This window comes from Electrona antarctica, assembly GCF_951216825.1.
Source record: "Electrona antarctica genome assembly, chromosome: 24".
Lineage (NCBI taxonomy): Eukaryota > Metazoa > Chordata > Actinopteri > Myctophiformes > Myctophidae > Electrona > Electrona antarctica.
In genome coordinates, this window is record NC_136803.1 from 33,189,838 (window position 1) to 33,212,318 (window position 22,481).

The following is a 22,481-nucleotide window of genomic DNA, read 5'->3' on the forward strand; positions in this document are numbered from 1 at the left end:
CTGTTGTTTAGACAGATGCAGTTGGTTCATTGTTTACTTGGCATCAGTGTCTTTGAGGCACTACATTGTTCTCTCTGTGTGCTCTTATGTGACTGTTTGCTTTGTTGTTTATTGGCTGTGTAGAGTTCATGCTTACTCTGCTCTGCTGCGTTCTCACACTGTAAGTCACTAGTGTTATACATAGGTGTGTGTGTGTGTGTGTGTGTGTGTGTGTGTGTGTGTGTGTGTGTGTGTGTGTGTGTGTGTGTGTGTGTGTGTGTGTGTGTGTGTGTGTGTGTGTGTGTGTGTGTGTGTGTGTGTGTGTGTGTGTGTGGTATACGCGTGTGCGCGCTGTGCATCATTTCAGCTTTTCATATTTGCTATAAAAACATTTGAATGGATCACTTTTTCACATTCAGGGGTTGCATTCGTAGTGAGACTCTAAAACAATAGTAGTATGTTTGAGTGGGCAGTGGAGATGCGCGTGTGTGACGTGCGTGTGCATGCATGTGTGTGTGTGCATGTGTGACTTGTGTGTGTGTGGTCTTTTCCCATCAACCCAGTGTGCTTGTGTGTGCAGTGCGTGGGCCGTTAGCCTAGTAGCCTAGTTATTGAGCAACGCCACTGCTTCACTGCTTCAGCTCAGATGACGAATGGATTGTTTGCAACTCAGGGAAAGACAAAAAGAGCTGAATGGATTGCCAGGGAAGGAAGGAAGGAATGAGATGAAGGGATCTAACTCAGAGAGAGAGAGAGATTCAGTATTTTATTGTGTAACCTGTCTATGTACAGCACAGTAAAACCCTCAGTGCTGATTGTACAAAGAGGCTAGCGTAAAAATGGAACCAAATGGACCTTTACCTGTGTTGATTTCGTCGACTAATACTATGACAAAAAAAAGTTTGTCGACTACCTTTTTCACTGACTGAATCTAAATGGAAATTATTTAGTGGGACTATTGTGGAGAAGAGATCCAGTATAATTCATTGTATACACTTGGTTGCATGCTGAAAATACTAGCCGATCTACAGGCTCGTAGATCGGATATTTTAAGACTAACAATAAAACAGTCTAGCTCACAACGCATCACAGTGCGACACGCACAATGTGAGCATGTAGATCGGCTATTTTTGGCGCCCGATGCAATGCACTTCAGAGTATTTTCAAGCATGAATAGCTGTATTTGCTCATGGGAGCATTCCTAGTGGAGATAGTTAGCTGCGGAATTTTAATATCCGGGTTCCCGGTGTCTGGGGAGAACATGTCATTAGTAGACCATTAGGTGGGAAATCTCACTAACAATTAAAACAGCCTTTCAGTGCTGCTGTTAACCCTGCATTCCCCATAGCTTTCTAATTATGTGAAATCTTTTTTTGACCGGCGAAACAGACTGCATCTATCATTACCGGCCAAAACATGTTGGCACAGACTTCCCATTATTATTAATTCAGCTTCTCATTATTACATGGGTCCTTCTGGGACCCTCCCTGACTCACTCCACCTACTACTGTCAGACTGTGCAGAATCCATACCTGCCAACAAACACTCCAGATTCCTGCGGAAGTCGGCACAGTTTTAAGCATTCCTCAATTGGTCTAACCTGACTCCGCCAGATGGGGCAGCAGAGAGGCCACAAAACGGCCTGGCCAATCAGCAGCAGCTAGAGGCGGGATAGCTGCTGCTGATTGGCCAGGCCGTTTTGTGGCCGGGCATCAAGTCTGCCTGAGAGTTCCCAGATGGGAGCAGGAGGGGGGTACCCAGTGTACTCTCTGCTGCCCCATCTGGCGGAGTCAGGTTACAATTGGTCATTTATCCTGTCAAATCTCCTGACTCCATGCACAACAATCAGTGGTGGAAAGTATTTTTACTTAATTATTGTACTTTTTTGTACATTACAGTACAATTTTGAGGTATTTGTACTTTACTTGAGTATTTCCAATTTCCAGTACTTTTACTTCTACTCCACTACATCTCAGAGCCAACATTTGTACTTTTACTCCACTACAATTATTTGAAAACTTTAGTTAGTATAGTTACTTTGGAGATTAAATTTTTGATTGGAAAACATACATTAACCACATTAACCCTATACATTTCGGCCATTTGAAAATAGCCGATCTACAAGCCCACAATGCTTGTTGTGACGCATTGTGAGCTTGTAGATCTGCTATTTTCAAAAGATTTTGTACACATTTTTAACTTGTGAAATGGCACTTTTACTTTTAGTACTTTAAGTACATTTTGATGCCGATACTTTTGTACTTTTACTCAAGTACATTTTCAATTCCGTACTTTTACTTGTAACAAAGTAGTTCTAAATTGCAGTATTGGTACTTTTACTTAACCCATCTACTGCCACCTGGTGGATGCGGAGCCAACCGCAGACTGCCGAGCCGTTTGTAGTGTGACACACGCTGGATTCACATCCTGTTTGGGCGGCCATCTTAGATGCTAAATAAATAGCGTCAATGCTAGCGAGCTAAAATGAAGCCATCCTTGCTCTAGAAAGCGCCAATGTTCCCATCTAGATCACCGGATAATCGGCAAAGACCTCCGAACATCGCACATTTTATCCAAACCATGGAGAGCTCCGTAAATTTCGAGTTATTCAGCTTTTTACTCAGCCTGTATAAAGGGAGGTGGACGGAAGCGCGGTTGCGCAATCCTGTCTAGGATCACTAAAGAAGGAAAGACCAGGCAAAAAAATAAAAATAAATCAGCGATCCGGTTTGATATCAATAATAAAGCTTATCAGACGGAACGTTACACCAGAAGCAGTTGCCGGTTGGATTCCAACTGGCGGAACCTTCCGTCAGGAGCAGTTAATTTATTAAATTCTTTTCAATTATCAAAAATAAGCCATGCAGGATATAGTCATCCTTTATGGGCCTTGGTGGAATAGCCACCTGCTCAGAGACATGCTAACCAGCTCTGAGACGTGGTGGGCCTTTATGTCAGGCTCTGCTGGCTGGATCCTCTCCTCCTCCTCCTTGTTGTGCATCATTTAACCTTTTAATACATTTAGACCTGAGGACCATTCTACAAATGTCTTCTAAATCCTGACCGGTGTTCTGAAAATCCCATGTTTCTATGTCAGTGGTGCTCAAACATTTTCATGGTCAAGGACCCCCAAAAATATATGTAACTGGCCGCCGACCCCCATCTGAAAATAATGTTGTTCCAGGGACCCCCTCCCAGAAGCAAAGATTTGAGTTAAAAAAACGTTCCCTCTGAAAGAATATATATTCAAAAAAGATTTGCGCCACATTTTCACGATTTAAAAGAAAATAGCAGATCTACAAGCTACAAGCTATGAGCTTGTAGATCTGCTATTTTTCAATAGCTAAAGTATAACATGATGCTTTAAAACACCAAATGGGGGTCCTCTCGTCCAGAATGGGTTAATACATGCAGATGTATGCTAATCTATGCTAATTGGACAGGGATAAACATCGGGCGTAGGGGGGGGTTTCTATGGGATTCCCAGGAAATTTGTCCTGACCGTGACAGTAGCTCATATTGGAGACGCTCTGCTCCAATGATTGGCTACATCACTTTAACACGCACGCACGCACGCACGCACGCACGCACGCACGCACGCACGCACGCACGCACGCACGCACGCACAGAGAGAGGTGGCGGAATACTTAATTGCACAATCGTTTACATTTCATGCAATTGTACACACAAACAAATATCTTTGAGCAAGTGCAGGTGTGGAAAAGTTCCTGTAATATGTGCTACAGTACCAAAATCTGAATAGGCCTATACTTGCGGGGCTTGACATTAACGTTTTGAGGCACTTAATGTTAATGTGCCTCAAATGGGATGGGAAGTACATTTCCCATTCACTTGTCCGGACACAAAACTCACTTGTCCGGAGCACAAGTACAAAAATACATTTTAAATCAACTAACTGTAAGTTAGAATTTAGAATATTAAGTTAGAATATGATGAATATTCTCACTTTATACAAGTTAATAGCCCCAATTGTCTGTGATCTTTACATACATTTCAGGTATTCCAAATACACAGTTCATCCATAGTAATGTCAGACAATATTGTTGGCTCAGAAAACATGAAACCAAGAGTAACTTGTCCAACGGACAAGTAAAAATGTAATGCACTTGTCCGGCAAGATTTATTAGTTGTCCCGGTCAACAGGACAAGCCTTAAAGGGGAATTTCTCCCTAAACCTTTTTTTACAAAAGTAAGTTGATAATTATGTATATTGACCAAAAAAATAAAAAAATAAAGATATAGGGGAGCTGAAGCTGCAGCTGGAGATGAAGCTGGGTCTGGAGGGGTCTAACGCTAGAACTCCTATTCAATCACGCAGTTGTTTTTTGTTTTTTGTTCACATCTGTTCTAGATGATGTGACAGCAACACTCCATGCATTGTTGACACTGCACTCTTCCTGGTCTACGTGAGCTGATGTTAGACCCCCCCAGCAGCAGTCCCAGCTCCAGCCCCAGCCCCAGCTCCCCTATATCTTTATTTATTTTTTAATAAAAAAAATTGGTCAATATACATAATTATCAACTTACTTTTGTAAAAAAAGGTTTTTGTTCACATCTGTTCTAGATGATGTGACAGCAACACTCCATGCATTGTTGACACTGCACTCTTCCTGGTCTACGTGAGCTGATGTTAGACCCCCCCAGCAGCAGTCCCAGCTCCAGCCCCAGCCCCAGCTCCCCTATATCTTTATTTATTTTTTAATAAAAAAAATTGGTCAATATACATAATTATCAACTTACTTTTGTAAAAAAAGGTTTAGGGAGAAATTCCCCTTTAATGTCAAGCCCTGCTACTTGTCATCATTCCATATTATTGAATGAATTGTTAGATTTTAGAGTTCCGTTTCATCCAGGATATATTTGTTTTGGTATAATATTATAGATCACTTGTTGCGATGAGCGTTTGCCTTCATTTTGTGCTTCATGACCTTATTTCATTTCATGGTGATCAAAGGTAATAATCGCATCGATTAATCAAATCATCTGGTAAACCAATCAACAGATTAATTAGGCCCGGTCCTCTAGTAATATAATAATCACACCCGTGTGAAGTGAGGGGCGCTCCAATCAATTATTGACCTTTATACCAACCTTGAAACATACCTTAGTTACGTCCCAAAGAATGGTGGTCCCTTATTGGCCACGGGTTTCCACCGACAGACATACCAACAGACATACCGACAGACATACAGACAGACATACCGACAGACATACCGACAGACATACAGACAGACATACCGACAGACATACCGACAGACATACAGACAGACATACCAACAGACATACAGACAGACATACAGACAGACATACCGACAGACATACAGACAGACATACCGACAGACATACAGACAGACATACCGACAGACAGACATACCGACAGACAGACATACCGACAGACAGACATACCGACAGACATACCGACAGACATACCAACAGACATACAGACAGACATACCAACAGACATACCGACAGACATACCGACAGACATACCGACAGACATACAGACAGACATACAGACAGACATACCGACAGACATACCGACAGACATACCGACAGACATACCGACAGACATACCGACAGACATACAGACAGACATACCGACAGACATACAGACAGACATACAGACAGACATACAGACAGACATACCGACAGACATACAGACAGACATACCGACAGACATACCGACAGACATACAGACAGACATACAGACAGACATACAGACAGACATACAGACAGACATACCGACAGACATACAGACAGACATACCAACAGACATACCGACAGGCGTTTTTCTCAGACACATATGACGTAAATTCTCCATTCATTGTCGATGGCATTTAATTTCTGTGTTCAGACAGAATCTACACTATAGCTGTTTATAGGCGGGGCTAGCGCCCCTCAATAATGGTGCATAACTTGCACACCACCCCCACCAACCAGTCACAATGGGCTGTTTTTGTCTTTTGTGGTGTTCGCCACCAGTCTGTGTCCTTTGGCTTGAAGTGCAGGTTGATGATTTGTTGATCTGGAGAGAGGAGAACCGATTCATTCAAATTGTTGCCCTCTTTCTTTTATGCTGCATGTTTTATCCTCTTGTTGTTAAAGGTCATGCTTTCTATTCGGGTGGTTTGATCAATGTGAAGGTGTGACAAAGAGATGGAGAGTGAGAGAGATCCCTATCTTCTCCTCTCTCCCCCCTGTAGAAATGACTAAAATTTGTCTAATAACAATGTACGCATAATATTTATATTTATAAACCTGTGTGTGTGTGTGCGTGCGTGCGTGCTTGTGTGTCGCATGCATGCATGTGTGAACCAGTGTAAATTGTGTCCTGGGATACCCACGGTTAAATCGGGCAGCGTCATTAGCCTTTCCTCCAGGCATAGGGAGCAGGTGGTGAGAAATGAATGTGTGTGCGTGTGCATGTGCGCGCACGTGCTCTTCAGTTCAGTCCCAGTCTATCTCCCCAGTGTGCAGGCTGGGTCCGCCAGCACCATGTGTTCCTGCTGACGATGAGCGAAGGTCACTCGTCTTCCCGCTCAACGCTCCTCTCGTCACGGTCACTCAAGGTCACTGCAGGGTAGCATTTCTTGGTTTTGTTAGTTAGTTGAAAGGACCTATAACAAAAAACATACTTTTAGGGTGTTTCTTTTTAGCTCCCCTGTGTATTTTCCATCCCCACAAATACGCAATTTTGAACATTCAGGCTTTCTCATCATATAGGAGGCTTTTATGGAACTTGCTCCCAGAGCTCAACTGATTTGTGATGTTTATCAATGTCACCCTACTTTGTATAATTCCTCCCCCTCTTCAGTCTTCAGTTCCAAATTTGCAGTTCCACTTTGTTCCATAATGTGTTTTTCTGTCTGTCTGTTGTTTATTTTTACATTTTACATTATGCTGCTGTAACGTATCAATTTCCCTGCGGGGATAATAAAGTACATCTCATCTCTCTCATCTCATCTCATTTACAATGTCCGCCATTGTTGATTTTCCAAGCTGGCACTGAATGGAAACAAGCCTGGGTTTATCTAGCATCAGTATTATAATGACTCAAAGATGAAATAAGTTGCATATCAGAGCCCCCACCACCACTATTGCAGCTAAAACAGCTTCAGAAGCATATGAAGTGAGCGGTGAAACTGTACCGTGTGGGGGTCCCCGCAACATCGAGACCCCCAGGAACGCGGCCTGGGGGGGGCGGCCCAGTTCCGGTGGAGAAGTGACAGAGTTACTGTGTTGCAACTTTCCGTGCTCGGACATACATACAGTACACGTACACATAGCTGCAGAATGGAGCGGAGGCACCGCTCAAAATTAAATGCCATGGACTGGTTATATCAGAGTGGTGATTGAGGCTCAAACCATTAGAAATAAGTTTGAGGGACATAGACAGCATGAAAGTAAATATTAAAAAACGTTTTAAAATGCATGTTATAGCTGCTTGAAAGAAATGGTAATCTATTTTTCTCTCTCGCCATCTTACCTTTGTATATAGTGTGTGCCATACTGTGCCACATACTCAATTATAGGCTACTGCAGCTACCCAATGAATCCAGGTTTCATGTAGTTTTTGTCCCCTAGCACTGCAGTGCTGCTTGGAGGATTGGCTGCTTGCTTGGAGTTTTGTTTTATGCCCCTGTGTTGTGTTTTTGGACCCTGTTTTGTTGCACAGTGCAGGGTTGCACACTGCTGCGTACTTGTGAAGCTGAATGAGTGGAGAGAGTGAACAGACCGTCTGTATTCCACCTGGCTCAAGACGGGGCAGCGTGACTGCACGCATCAGTGGCGTTTCCAGGAATTCCATTTTGGGAAGGCAAGAATTACATTTTGGGCAGGCAAGAAGCCGCAAGATGTGTTAATTGTCGTCTCCCCGCGCACAATCGTAGCACTAAAGGTTTTCAAAGAGCTATACCTGCCAGACGAGTAGGATACAAAGGCTGAAAGCCATGCATTTACATTCCAATGGGTGATTGAGGGTCGCGCTCTGCCGCAACGGCCAATCAGCTGTCCATTAATAGTTCTCAGGTCTTGTTTTTGTCCTCTTTTTGAGTGGTGCAAACCACTCCAATAACCATGGCTTTGTCTGTACCCGTGTACCTGTATGTGTACCTGTGTACCTGTACCTGTGTACCAGGTGTGTACCTGTACGTGGGGCCATGTACAGGTGAGCATGGTTGCTATGGTTAGTGTGTGACCACTCGGCACCACTCAGTTCACACGGGTGTGATTTTTTTCTCATTGTATGGATTTTGGCCAGGCCAGAAATGGATTTGGACAGGCGGACGCCTGCCCTCGCCTTATTGTAGATACGTCTCTGGCACGCATGCAGCGCAGTGTGATGTCACATGGAGGCCTGTGCTGCATGCAGTGAGATGTGGGTCAGTGCTGCAGTGCAGTGAGATGTGGGTCAGTGCTGCATGCAGTGAGATGTGGGTCAGTGCTGCATGCAGTGAGATGTGGGTCAGTGCTGCATGCAGTGTGATGTGGGTCAGTGCTGCATGCAGTGAGATGTGGGTCAGTGCTGCATGCAGTGCAGTGAGATGTGGGTCAGTGCTGCATGCAGTGTGATGTGGGTCAGTGCTGCATGCAGTGAGATGTGGGTCAGTGCTGCATGCAGTGAGATGTGGGTCAGTGCTGCATGCAGTGCAGTGAGATGTGGGTCAGTGCTGCATGCAGTGCAGTGAGATGTGGGTCAGTGCTGCAGTGCAGTGAGATGTGGGTCAGTGCTGCATGCAGTGCATTGAGATGTGGGGTCAGTGCTGCATGCAGTGAGATGTGGGTCAGTGCTGCATTCAGTGAGATGTGGGTCAGTGCTGCATGCAGTGCAGTGAGATGTGGGTCAGTGCTGCATGCAGTGAGATGTGGGTCAGTGCTGCAGTGCAGTGAGATGTGGGTCAGTGCTGCAGTGCAGTGAGATGTGGGTCAGTGCTGCAGTGCAGTGAGATGTGGGTCAGTGCTGCATGCAGTGAGATGTGGGTCAGTGCTGCATGCAGTGCAGTGAGATGTGGGTCAGTGCTGCATGCAGTGAGATGTGGGTCAGTGCTGCAGTGCAGTGAGATGTGGGTCAGTGCTGCATGCAGTGAGATGTGGGTCAGTGCTGCACTGCAGTGAGATGTGGGTCAGTGCTGCATGCAGTGAGATGTGGGTCAGTGCTGCATGCAGTGAGATGTGGGTCAGTGCTGCAGTGCAGTGAGATGTGGGTCAGTGCTGCATGCAGTGAGCTGTGGGTCAGTGCTGCAGTGCAGTGAGATGTGGGTCAGTGCTGCATTCAGTGAGATGTGGGTCAGTGCTGCATGCAGTGAGATGTGGGTCAGTGCTGCAGTGCAGTGAGATGTGGGTCAGTGCTGCAGTGCAGTGAGATGTGGGTCTGTGCTGCATGCAGTGAGATGTGGGTCAGTGCTGCAGTGCAGTGAGATGTGGGTCAGTGCTGCACGGTTTTACCTGGGATAAGGTTACGTTAAAATGGTTGTGTTTAGGCATTAGGTTAGAGATTTTAGGTACTATAAACTTAAAAATGGTTATGTGGGTTTGGCATGGCTCTGATCAGGGTAAGGATCTGTGAGGGGCAGGTAGCAACTAAGATTGCAACAAGGTCTCATACATACATACAATGGATTTGGAGCTCATAGATATTGCATGCCGCTTCAGAAGCCATGACCTTTTACTTTTCCAACCCCATTTTGTTCATAGCTGGATGAGGGGAGTGAACATGTGCCATGTGCAGATCCATGGTATAATAATACAGGTCCCCATGGGACCATGTCCCGTAGATGTGTACCCCTCCATCCCTCCCCCTCACATCTCTCACCCCGTTCCTCTGTCCTCGCTTTCACTCCTCTGCTCCCTCACAATCCTCTCTAAAAATATACAATACTTTGATCAGCGGCAAATTATATACGGACAGCTTATCATTTATTTATGTGTGTGCGTGCGTGCGTCATGGGACTGAGCAGCATGTGTGTGTATTGTCATGCAAATAGAGTCATGCATGAAGACAGTGGAGACCTCTCTGTTTTTGTCTCCTTTGGTTTACAGGCATCAGAATTGATTTGTTGACACTTATCTTTTTATTTCTGACGAGGTCATTGGTTGATGAAAGGTTTTCTTGGTGTAACAAATCAATATAACAATTCAGGTAATATTATAAGCTGCCAGGGTTGTATTTGTGAACAATCTTTTTAGGTTTCTTTTTTTTTAATTCACAGATTAAGACAATGCTAATCCTACATTTAACTGTATATATTAAAATATACATAAATGATCGCAGAGAAACTCAGGCCGTTTATCAGACATAATGTTTTTAATAAGATGCATCATCATCATCATCATCATCATCATCATTTGAACGCGGTCGAGATCATAGATTTCACAATGCCACGCCAGACTTTCCGGTCCTTCATTGCGGTCCCCAGTTCCTGCTTGCTGATGCATGTGTCCCTAGCGATGACATCAGGGAACGACAGTTTTCGACCTCCGGTCTGCTTTGAGGCAGGACTCCAGAGAAGAAGGGAACATATAACCTCATCATGATCATCTCTGTAGCAGTGGCCGGCAAACGGTGTTCTTCTGGATCGGACTAGTGAAGAAACACGGGGAAGGTTGCCGTATATTAGATTAGGCGATGGGTGGCTCTTCCAAGAGAGTTTTTTGCGCTCTCATTAGAAGGCAGGTGTAAGTGATTAATAAGATTAATAAGATGCAATGCATCTACATGATAGCCAGCTAAATGAATATTTCACTGAAATAAGTCTTCCAGCTTTCAGAGTCCCCAGTGGGGACTGAAAACCAGTGAACCAGGATATTGTGTTAGGTGAGAATACATGATATATGTAGCAACTGGTTATTAAACATCATTAGAGAGAAAGGCCCTATTTGAAAAGCATCTGCAACCCACAATGACTAATTCATGTCAAACCGGGGGTCCTTGAAATTAAAATGGTTGAGAATCACTGCTAGAGCTGTAGAAATCTTCTCTTGTGGGGGGTCTCTGTCTCTTTTCAAATGGGGGTCCGCGGGCTAATTTGTGTCAATTTGGGGGTCCTTGACATGAAGATGTTTGGGAACCACTGGTGTAATGGTGTAATTGAGACAATCCTGGGAATGGGATTCAAGCTCAGGTCCTCGATCGTTGCTCACAAAGAGCTCATGGTCTGTGCACCAACTGTCTCGGCCACCAGGGGGCAGCCAGGCACCCGAGAGAGGACCGCTATCTTATGACTAATGCAACACACAGGATGCTGCATTGGCCTGCAGAGGCACACAACATACTGATAAATGAGTGGTCCTCTCTCCCTCTCTCTCTCCCTCTCCTTCTCCCTCTCATGCCTCCTTTGTATGTCTCTCACTCGCTCAATTGCTCCCTCTCCCACACCTGCTGTGTCTCTGCATCACTGTTGCAGCGTCTCTTTCTCTCTCTCTCTCACGTGTGCGTGCACTCTCCCTCTCTTGCCCCCCCCCCCCCCCCCCAAGGCGCAGCCATCTTGTCTCCATGGCAACCCCGGGCATGCAGGCATTTATGATGGTCTACTATGGCTGAGTGCTATAGCTATACTGTGTGTGTGTGTGTGTGTGTGTGTGTGTGTGTGTGTGTGTGTGTGTGTGTGTGTGTGTGTGTGTGTGTGTGTGTGTGTGTGTGTGTGTGTGTGTGTGTGTGTGTGTGTGTGTGTGTGTGTGTGTGTGCACCACTATATGTGGAAGTCAATAAGCGAGTGATTGAATGATGACCGTATGTCTCGGGGACTCTGCTTTTAGAGGTAGGAAGGACTGCCTTATTTGGTCACTGTCGAGCAGAATCCTTGTATCTCCATATTTCAAATCCGTTTTAAGTTTTATACTCATTCATCGCATGTCATCGTAAGTAGACAATAGAGCGTCGCAGTTCCGCCCCCTCTCATGGCCCGAAACAACAGAGCTTCTTAATACGGCACAGTTGAGAAGCAGGAGTTAAAACTATTAATCTGGTGTTCGTGAGGTCAGATGTAGAGTTGCTGGCCGGCCCCATATATGCAGATCTAGGATTCATTCTAGGTGATGATCCAGTCTTCTCCATGTATGGCTATCCAGGGTTTGATGGAGCGTGTCTTGAGTGTACAGGGTTTGATGATGTCAGATCAACATATGGAATGTCAGAACAGGTCAGCTCCATATATGAGGATCTAAGGGTGGCAGCGTGTCTTGAGTGTACAGAGTTTGATGAGGTCAGATGTGTGTGTGCGTGTGCACGTGTGCGACAATTATCTGTGTGACTGTCACTGTTTTATCGATTGATACTGGCTAACAGGGTGGAGCAATTCACCCAGCGTCCTCTAAACAGACAGAACCAATTGAATCTCACGGATGAATGCATGGCCTCTGTTGTTATTTGCTCTGTCTTTCTCTCTCTCTACTTTCTCTGTAAGCTGGAGAAGCACAGAAGTTTGCCAGCACATCCATTCTACCAGTTCTCCTCTGGTCACATTCTTAGAAAGGCTCCATCTACATACTTACCGAAAGCCTGATCAAGCATAGGCCTAAATCTTTTCAGCTGAAGATGTCTAACTAGGCTTATGTGCATATTCCTGACACATAACATTTTTATTAAAAGCTTGTTTTCAGTGAGAGTTTTACTTCCTTATACTTTTATTTTAGTTGTAGCCGATGTTCAGGGCGATGCGTCCCCGCTGCTCATAAAGGTTTCTGTCTGTCTGTCTTTCTCAGGGCTCGTTTCCAGGGAACTTGCATTTGGTTCTGGTGTTGCGCCCCTCCACCTTGTTCCAGAGGACACTGTCAGACTTTCTCTTCAAGTTCAACAAGGATGATTTCAAGATGAAGGTGACTGTAGAGTAGCTCTTTCACAACAAGGCCCTAATTTTGACGGCTGTATAAACATGAACCACTCACGCCCTATCTTGTACTAGCAATACAATCAGAACAACACTCTGCGGCCTGGGCCGTGGCTCAGCGGTCCAGGCACCCTGGTTGGTAGTCCAGTCTGGCATTGTGCTGCGGGTTCGACTCCCGATCCCGACAGCCTTTACTGCATGTCACCTAGTCATGCATTACCAGACTGTTGCCTCTCGCAATTTCAAAATGCTTTCATCATACAGTCTGGAGCAACAGAAGAGCTGTCATGAGTAAAATATAAAGCGGAAGTGGAGCCTCCTCGCCACTTCCGTTTTCGTCTTTACAGTCGCGCAAATGTATCCTAATATAAATAGAAATCATCTAAGCATATATAGTTGCTTAGCAGAAAAGGAAATAAAAAATAAGCTCTGAAGATATTTTAAAATATATCTTTGTGAACGGAAATGGCAGCTTCCATTTCAGGAGGTGTAGTTCCAGACTCTACTGTATATAGCATTCGGAGATTGTGGAATAGTTGTCTGGCTACGTGAGACTACGTGTCACCCCCCCCCCCCCCCCCCCCCCCCATCTCTCTCCCCATTTCCTGTCAGACTATTGTCTGTCCCTCTATAGAAAATATAAAGGTGAAAGCCACAAACAAAACATAAATGTTGCGATTCCATTAGTATTCTGAGCCCAATTAGGCTTCGTCAGCAAGCAGTATTCCACGGATTATGTGTCATATTTGATGAATGACAGCCATATCTAACCGATAAACAAAGTATTACCTTTATGCTAGTGCGCTGATGCCAGCTGCAACACGTTGCCAGGTTAATTGGCTCCACTGCGGATGCCAGGTTGAAAGTGCTCATCCCATTTAGACCTGAGATCAGATTCAAAAAATGTCTACTAACAGTTTTCTGAAAAACCTATGTTTCTATGTCAGTGGGGCTCAACCTTTTTCATGTCAAGGGCCCCCGGAATTCTCTGTATTTGGCCACGGACCCCCATTTGAAAATATGTTGTTCCGAGGACCTCCCCCAGAAGCAAAGATTTGAGTTCAAAACGTTCGATCTGAAAGAAAATATATTAAAAGATTTGCGCCACATTTTCACGATTTTTCCAAAAATAGCAGATTGAGTTCCGCGCTACGAGCTTGTAGATCTGCCATTTTCAATAGCTAAAGTATATATAACATAATGCTTAAAACACCAAAAGGGCTTCCCATCCTGAATGGGTTAATGTCTAGCAGCACAATATGATGAGTTTGCAAATTTGACACACAACAAGCTGACACTAACGCACTGAAAAAGGGGGCCTAATGAAGCGGGACAGCCCCCCCCGCCCCCAAAACAAAAACAAAACCTCGACTTTATTTTGTGTTATAAATATTTATTATTTGCGATAGAATATTTGTTTACTGGTTAAATCGGGCTGTCGCACATTGTCAGTGGAATATTGCTGAAACAGTCACATCAAGGAAACGCCACACAGCGGCACGTTTTGGCTCAGGATGCTCCTCAGCGCTAAATTTTCATTTCATTTCATTAATATCTTTATGGAACTCAAACGGTATACAGGTCTAGCGACTAGCATTTATCAGCTTACTACCCTCAAAATACCCTCCGTCTGCCCTCTGTCTGCCTGGGCGTGCTTTCTTCCCCTATACCTAATGCATGTGTGTTGATTTATAGTATTTTTTTTATTCTGTTTTATTCATTTGAGAATGACAAAATGTATGTTTAAGTTTAGACTGTGTGTGTGTGTGTGTGTGTGTGTGTGTGTGTGTGTGTGTGTGTGTGTGTGTGTGTGTGTGTGTGTGTGTGTGTGTGTGTGTGTGTGTGTGTGTGTGTGTGTGTGTGTGTGTGTGTGTGTGTGTGTGTGTGTGTGTGTGTGTGTGTGTGTGTGTGTGTGTGTGTGTGTGTCAGGTGGTGATGCTGAGTTCGGTAACTGAGCTCCATGCTTACATCGACCCCACACAGCTGACCACGGAGCTCGGAGGAACACAGGAATACTCCCATGACACCTGGATCTCCCATCGAACTGTAAGCGTGTGCACACACGTGCACAGCCGCGCACACACCCATTTAGACCTGACGCCGAAATTTAAAAAATGTCTTAAAAATCCTGACAGTTTTCTAAAAAACCTTATGTTTCTGTATCAGTGGTGCTCAATATTTCATGTCAAGGACCCCAACAATTATATGTAATATGCCTCTGCCCCCCATCTGAAAATATGTTGTTCCAGGGACCTCCCCAGAAGCAAAGATTTGAGTTAAAATGTTCACTCTGTAATAATATATATTCAAAGATTTGAGGCACATATTCACGATTTTTCAAAAATAGCAGACCTACAAGTTCATAGCGCAGCACTCGGTGCTGAGTGCCGAGCTTGTAGATCTGCTATTTTGTTGCTGTTTCATTGCAGCTCAAAAGGCTTCAGAACACACACAGAATACCCCAGACCACAGAAAATCCACTGAATGTTCAAGGTTCAGGTTGTGTGGGTGTAATTGAGGTCATACAACCTAAAAGAGAAACGAAAAAATAAATGAAAAATAATGTCATGAAACCTTTAATAACTTCTTTGTCTCCTTTTTCTATATACACCTTTCTGTGCGTGTGCGCGTGCATGTGTGCGTGCGTGCGTGCGTGCGTGTGTGTGTGTGTGTGTGTGTGTGTGTGTGTGTGTGTGTGTGTGTGTGTGTGTGTGTGTGTGTGTGTGTGTGTGTGTGTGTGTGTGTGTGTGTGTGTGTGTGTGTGTGTGTGTGTGTGTGTGTGTGTGTGTGTGTGTGTGTGTGTGTGTGTGTGTGTGCGCGTGTGCCCATGTGTTGCAGGCGATCGAGGCGTTTGCCCTCATGGTTAAGACTACAGCCCAGACACTGCAGGCCTTCGGCACAGAGCTGGCCGAGACGGAGCTGCCCAACGACTGCCAGGCCACCACTAGCCTACTGCAAACACACACGCTGAAGAAGGACTATATGAAGGTGTGTGTGTGTGTGGGGGGGGGGGGGGTCGCTGTGGGTCAGGAGGTAGAGCAGGTCGTCCAATGATCCCTGGGTCGGCGGTTCGAATCCCAGCTTCTCCTGACCAAACATTTTGTTTGATTGTTTGACCAGACACAAGTCAGGTGTCCTCCCTGTTAAACAAGTTGTTCGCTTCACGAAAGAAACTTGTGTGTAATTCCCAGGAGGACTTGAAGGTGGCGCTGTCTCAGGGAGGTCGTCTGCTGGAGTGCATCAATGAGCCTCTACTGAACGACCCTGAATACAACATGACTCACGATGAACTGGAGAACCTGGCTACTGTACAGAGGTATGGATAGAGATGAGAGAGAAGGGGCACGGTGGGCGGCACAGTCGGTAGTGCTGTCGCCAAACAGCTAGAAGATTCCCGCTGGGGACGCTGTGGGCGCTGGCGGCGTGTTCTCTCCTCCGCGTCATCAGTGCCCATACCGAGGCGGTAAGGGCACTGAAAGGGCCTTTCTGTGTGGAGTTTGCATGTTCTCCCCCGTGTCCCCTAGGGTAGGTAGTAGGTAGGTACCCTCACAAAAAACATGCAGTAATCCTGGTCTCTAAACTAGCTCCCCCTGGCCAGCCGGGGCGCCTGATGGAGGGGAAAGGAACTGGTTGGAATAACGTGTTCCTTCCACACGCTACGTCCAACCAGGGAAACTCCCCCCTGTCAGGTGTAAAGGAGCGACTTGGACACTCATGCATGAAGGAAGCATGAGTTCCGTTGCTCTCCCCAGGTTGGCGGGGGGTGTGTAGAGCCCAGGATCACATTAGATAATTGACACAGAGGTGAAAAATGGGTTACAAAATCGTGGGATAAAAATGTAGAGGAAAAAAGAGATGAGGGCGTGGGTGATTAGATTTATTGATTGTTTAAACATGCCGTTATGGCCACTATGCTCGATAACAGGCTTGATAAGCCCAAAGCGTATTGATAACGGTACTACTCAATAAGCTTGTTATCGGATTTTTCCGGGTTTCGGTTATCGAGCTCCATCCCTATGATCTAGTAAATTAAAATGGGTTCTGGGTTTCCTCTCCTCTCCTCAGACTCCTGGGCCAGCTGTATGAGACAGAGACGGCGTTTGATGATTTCTGGGAGCGCCATCGCACGAAGCTGGAGCAGTGTCTACAGCTCCGCCATTTTGAACAGGACTTCAGAGAGGTGAGGGGAGTTGGAGGGAGGGCGAACCATTTAAATCGAACGATTTGAATCGGACGATTAAAGACTCGTCGTTCGACGATTTAAATCGTTCAACTTAAATCGTCCGATTTAAATCGTTCGACGATTTAAATAGGTCGATTTAAATCGACAACGTATTCAGAGTCGTTCGCCGATTTAAATTGACCAATGGGTGCGAAGAGGGGCCCAACCAGGGGCGGGACTTGACAAAGGGTGAATTGTGGGAGAGTTCTCCTGACGCTAAAGTTGCCCACTCAGGGTGGGATCTCTGTCGGGTCTTTGTTGCTCTGCATGTGTGAAAACCCGTGTGTGTGTGTGTGTGTGTGTGTGTGTGTGTTTCACAGGTTCGAGCCCAGCTAGACGTGGCATCGGAGAGGTTGTCGGGGTTCTCTGAGGTCAGCATAAGCCCCGCCCACGCTGAGCATGTCCTTCGAGAGCTCAACAGCCACGAGGAGAAGGCCTATGTAAGCTGCACGCACGCACACACGTGCACGCACGCACACACGTGCGAAACGGGCCTGTTATGTCAGGTTTCACCTCTATGTATAAGTACATAGATGCAAGGACACACACACACACACACACACACACACACACACACACACACACACACACACACACACACACACAGCCATTAAACAGATCATCCATCTCCGTGACACTACTGACGGTGCGGTCTTTGTGCTGAAGATCACACGCACCGTTTGTCCTGCAAAAGCACACACCACACATGTTATTGCAGTGCTCTCTCTCTCACACACTCTCTCTCTTTCTCGGCATGCCTTTGACGTCTCCTTGAAGGCATAAATGTTAATGACATAATCAATGTTATGTCCCATCCCCCACTTACTGGGATGAAAGTGCCCTAGCTGTGCTGTGCAGGCGTGCGCGTCGCATGGAACTGAGTTTAGGGGAAGGGAGGGTGTGTGTCGATCGAGCGAGACTTGACTGCAGGCATGTGCTCTTGCCTCTTCTTCCCCATATTTCAAATTCCATCCAGTGGTATTGGCTAATGAACAACACTCAGGAGAGGAGAGCATGGCTAGAGGGGCGGGTGATTGGTTACTCGAATTAGATTCATTCAAAAATACGTTTTTCGTCCACTCAGATGGAGCACCGTACTGTAATTGCAACCGTAACACCCAGGGATTCGAACCCCGGTCTCTCTCCCGCTTACGAACCAAACATCTACCGCAAGAGGGAATCATCCCTTGACCAGGGGAGATTTCAGGCTTATAGGAGATTCAGGCAGGACGAGAGGGGGATGAGAGGGTACATTCCCGAGCAGGGTCTGGTGGTTAGCAGGAATGTGGTGTAACTGCAAGGTCGCAGGTTTAATCCCTGCTGCATCTTTGTGGAAGTGAGGGCTGATCAAACGGTCAAAGACTGAACCTTTCTTTCAAAGAACAGTTTGCACACGAACGACATCATTAGGAGAATAAACACCCCGGAAGAGGATATGCTATTGTCACAACGATCCTGATCCTTTTGAGCACTGCTGCTAAATCTTCAGATGTGAGGGTGACGAGTTCTGCTTTCACAGTGTTATTGCAGACACGTGGTATGTCGTTTCCTGTTCATTTCCCTCCGCGTTCTCATTTGTGGGAACGGAGAAAAGACAACTCACGTGGGGCGAGGCTAGGTGTACACATAGTAAGTAGCCTTGCCGAGCCATGGGGCCCACACGGCAGGAGCCTAACTCCTGTTTCTGTAGCGTGAGGCAGCTTGATGTACAAGTACACCCCCTGGACATGACACTAGTATGTCGCAGGGACTTACCCCCAATCCAACCCTTGATGCAGAGTGTCAAGCAGGGAGGCATTGGGTCCCATTTTTAGAGTCTTTGGTATGATCCGGCCGGGGATTGAACCCCGACCTCCCAGTCTCAGGGCGGACACTCTAACCACAAGGCCACTGAGCTGTTGAACACATACATGCCGTATATCATATGAACGCTGCAATCAGAACAGCACACTCCAGACCAGTGTTGTTTTCGTCGACTAAAACTATGACGAAAAATGTTCGTCGACTACATTTTTCCACCGACAAACTAAATGGAAACTAAATAAAAACTAAGCTATGGTGACTAAAACTAAGACTAAATATACTGACAATTTCGTCAACAAATAAAAACTAGACTAAAATGTTAGAAAGGGACTAGTGGAGAGATCCAGTATAAGTCATTTTACAATTAGTTGCATGCTGAAAATAGCCGATCTACAAGCTCGCAGCGCGCCACGCTGCGACGCCTTGTAGATCGGCTATTTTCAGCAAGTGTCATTACGACGCCATCAAGGCCCGCCAAAATACATTTTGTTCGACTAAATCAACTGTAGATTTAGTCGACTAAAATCTTATGATATTTAGTCGACTAAAACTAGTCTAACACTAAGACATTCCAGGTGACTAAAATGTGACTAAAACTAAATGAAAACTATTCAAAAGACTATGAAAAATAAAAAATTGCTGCCAAAAACAACACTGCTCCAGACTTCCAAACCTCTGCCGTAACCTGAAGACTCACCTACGCTATGTAGACCGATGCCATTGTTGATTTGGCCTAACATTTCAATATACAGATTATTTCATTTTTTTGGGGGAATATTCTACTGTTGGATGATAGGTTCTTGGTTTAGCTATGAGATTTCTATTTCCATGCATCTGATCCAATGCATTCTCAATGGCAATATCACAAACTTTGGCATGCTGCTAGTCCTACATACTTCAAAATCACTTTCACCTAGAAACTCCATTCACACATTTTATAATTCAGCTTACTGTGGAAACACATGCTGGAACTTTTTACTTTTAAATGATTTGTAGTTTCGGAGTTATTTAACTTAAACGCCCAATGCATTCTCAATGGCAATAGCACAAACTTTGGCATGCTACTAGTCCTACATCAGGGGTGCCCACACATTTATGACGTGAGATCTACTTTCAAAATGACCAGCTCAACAAGATCTACCCACTGAAAAAATAAGTGTACCATTGCTGAAAATAGTTTAAATATATAATGTACCTGGGGGGGGCTTTGGAATAGGGAGGGGGGAGAAATTATGACAGTCAGTTTCTGCTGTCAAAATATGTCCCCCCCCGTATTTATCTTAAACGCCCAATGCATTCTCAATGGCAATAGCACAAACTTTGGCATGCTACTAGTCCTACATACTTACACCTAGAAACGTATTACTGTGTGCTGTCCTTGCTCTAAATCGCTCTGGATTAAGAGCATCTGCTAAATGCCTAAATTGTAAACAGCCAAAAAACGGAGACGGCAGTGTGTGGAGGAATGAGCTTCAGTCCACAATCAAATTAGAAAAAAAAAAAACTCTTTCTCGTAACCGGCCGCTTCATACTTCACAGCACCACTGACAAACAAAACCCTTAACCACTTAAACATTTATTTGAGTTTTACTTTACCACTTTTCGTGTTTAAGTGTCCGGGTAGCTTAGTCGGTAGAGCTCTTGCCTTTGGACCACAACTTCATGGGTTCGATCTCGGCCACCGTCAACTCAGTGTATGTAGGTAGGTGTGGCGCTCCACCTCCTTCTCCCAGGGGTCTATAGGGCATTGTAACAGGGACAAACTCCATCTCCCAGAGGTCTATAGGGCATTGTGACGGGGACAGACTCCATCTCTCAGGGGTCTATAGGGCATTGTAACAGGGACAAACTCCCGCGTGTTACCGGCTGATAGCGACAATAAGCCACTCCAGACCTACTTCTTCTACCACTTTCAAATTTCAACCTGGCGTCCCTGTTTTTATTTTAAACGGCAGATAAAATAACATAACATTGCAACATTTTAGATACTCATACTGTAGGGCTTTACGTGGTCAATCATTTTTAATCGACCCCTTACAGAAGTTCTCTGCCTCTTCTTTATTCCAGGAGGTGTTGGACCGCGCCCTGTCCTTGGCGGGGGAAGGCGACGCGCTCATAGACAACTCCCACTATGCGGAGGACTCCATCAGGCCCAAGTGCTGCGAACTGAGAGCGGTGTGCGAGGGCATCACCTCCACGCTGACCACCAAGAAGAACCTGCTGCTCCGAGCCATGGAGCTGCACCAGGCTCTGGAGAAGGTAAGAAGAAACTCGGAGCCGTCGACTATAAAACTATGACGAAAAAAAAAAAACGAAAAACTAAATGGAAACTAAATGAAAATTAAGCTACGTTGACTAAAGCTAAGACTAAATTTACTGTCGATTTTGTCAACAAATAAAAACTAGACTAAAATGTTAGGAAGGGACTAGTGGACAAGAGATCCAGTATACGTCATTGCATGCTGAAAATAGCCGATCTACAAGCTCGCAGCGCCACGCGTTGTGAGCTTGTAGATCGGCTATTTTCAGCAAGTGTAAAATGAGTCATTACGACGGCATCAAGGCCTGCCAAAATACATTTTAGTCGACTAAATTAGCCGTAGATTTAGTCGACTAAAATCTTATGATATTTAGTTCTCCTTTCACTGACAATGAAAGGAGAAATTAGATCAAATGTCCGCTAAATCTTGTTCCCACACGTCTCATATTTGCCATTGACGATGAAAGGAGAAATGTCTGCCAAATATGACGTGAATTTAACCAACCAATCACATACATTCAGTTGTTCATGAGATGATGTATGATGATGTATAATGATAAGATCTCCTAGCCACTCACCCTACACACTTGGTTTGAGCATACAGTAGATATATAAATAATAGAGATGGCACTGGATGGGAGGGGAATATATAATTTATATACCTATGCTCAAACAGAGTGGAAGTGTATAAGGCGAGTGGCGAGGAGATAGTTTCAAAAAGGGCCATTTGAGTAAGACAGAGTTACGACATTGAGGGGGCAGAAACCGAGCGCTCGAGCGCTGGTCATGCAGCCTGAACTGGGACGAGCTGGAGTTTGAAATCCATTGTATTCAACGAGGGCCGCGCAAATATCAGCAATTTTAGGCATGTGTACAACTGTTTTAAAGTATTGTACAGTGACAACTAAAGTCTCTGTAATGTTTATGTTATTCTATTACTAAAGACGATCTAAAATAAAGGGATTTAAGATCATTAAAGCTGGGCTGTTGCCTGAGTCCAGTGCATTCTGCCAACTTCCGGTCCAGGACTTGTCACTGTTTGCTATGCTCTTCGCCAATAGAAGTCTACGTAGGTGGACTCTAACTTTACACCTATCTACATGTTTTCCATATTTACATGTCGATTTCAGCTCTGACATGTATTGCTCGAGTATGCGAAGAGTCTGCAGTGCAGTGCATGTGCTATTAACCAATTTTGGGTGGGAACCCCTTTTGGTGTTTTACACATTGTTATAATTTAGCTATTGAAAAATAGCAGATCTACAAGCTCATAGCGTGCCACCGAGTGGCGCGCTACGAGCTTGTAGGTCTGCATTTTTTGAAAACTCGTGAAAATATTTATTTCAGAAAACTGGAGGATTTAGAAGATTTT

At 45.1% G+C, this 22,481-nt stretch overlaps 1 protein-coding gene across 2 annotated transcripts in view; it reads left to right on the top strand.

Moving 5' to 3' along the window:
* LOC306917546 (guanine nucleotide exchange factor DBS-like) overlaps nt 1–22,481 on the top strand; it is a 111,249-nt gene that overhangs the window by 68,894 nt on the left and 19,874 nt on the right. For both annotated transcript variants that reach the window (XM_079495839.1, XM_079495838.1), the window contains exons 5-11: nt 12,700–12,813; nt 14,754–14,870; nt 15,663–15,812; nt 16,016–16,140; nt 16,890–17,004; nt 17,367–17,486; nt 20,917–21,108. In XM_079495839.1, the coding sequence (XP_079351965.1) occupies nt 12,700–12,813; nt 14,754–14,870; nt 15,663–15,812; nt 16,016–16,140; nt 16,890–17,004; nt 17,367–17,486; nt 20,917–21,108 (933 nt within the window). The remainder of the gene's footprint in view (nt 1–12,699; nt 12,814–14,753; nt 14,871–15,662; nt 15,813–16,015; nt 16,141–16,889; nt 17,005–17,366; nt 17,487–20,916; nt 21,109–22,481) is intronic.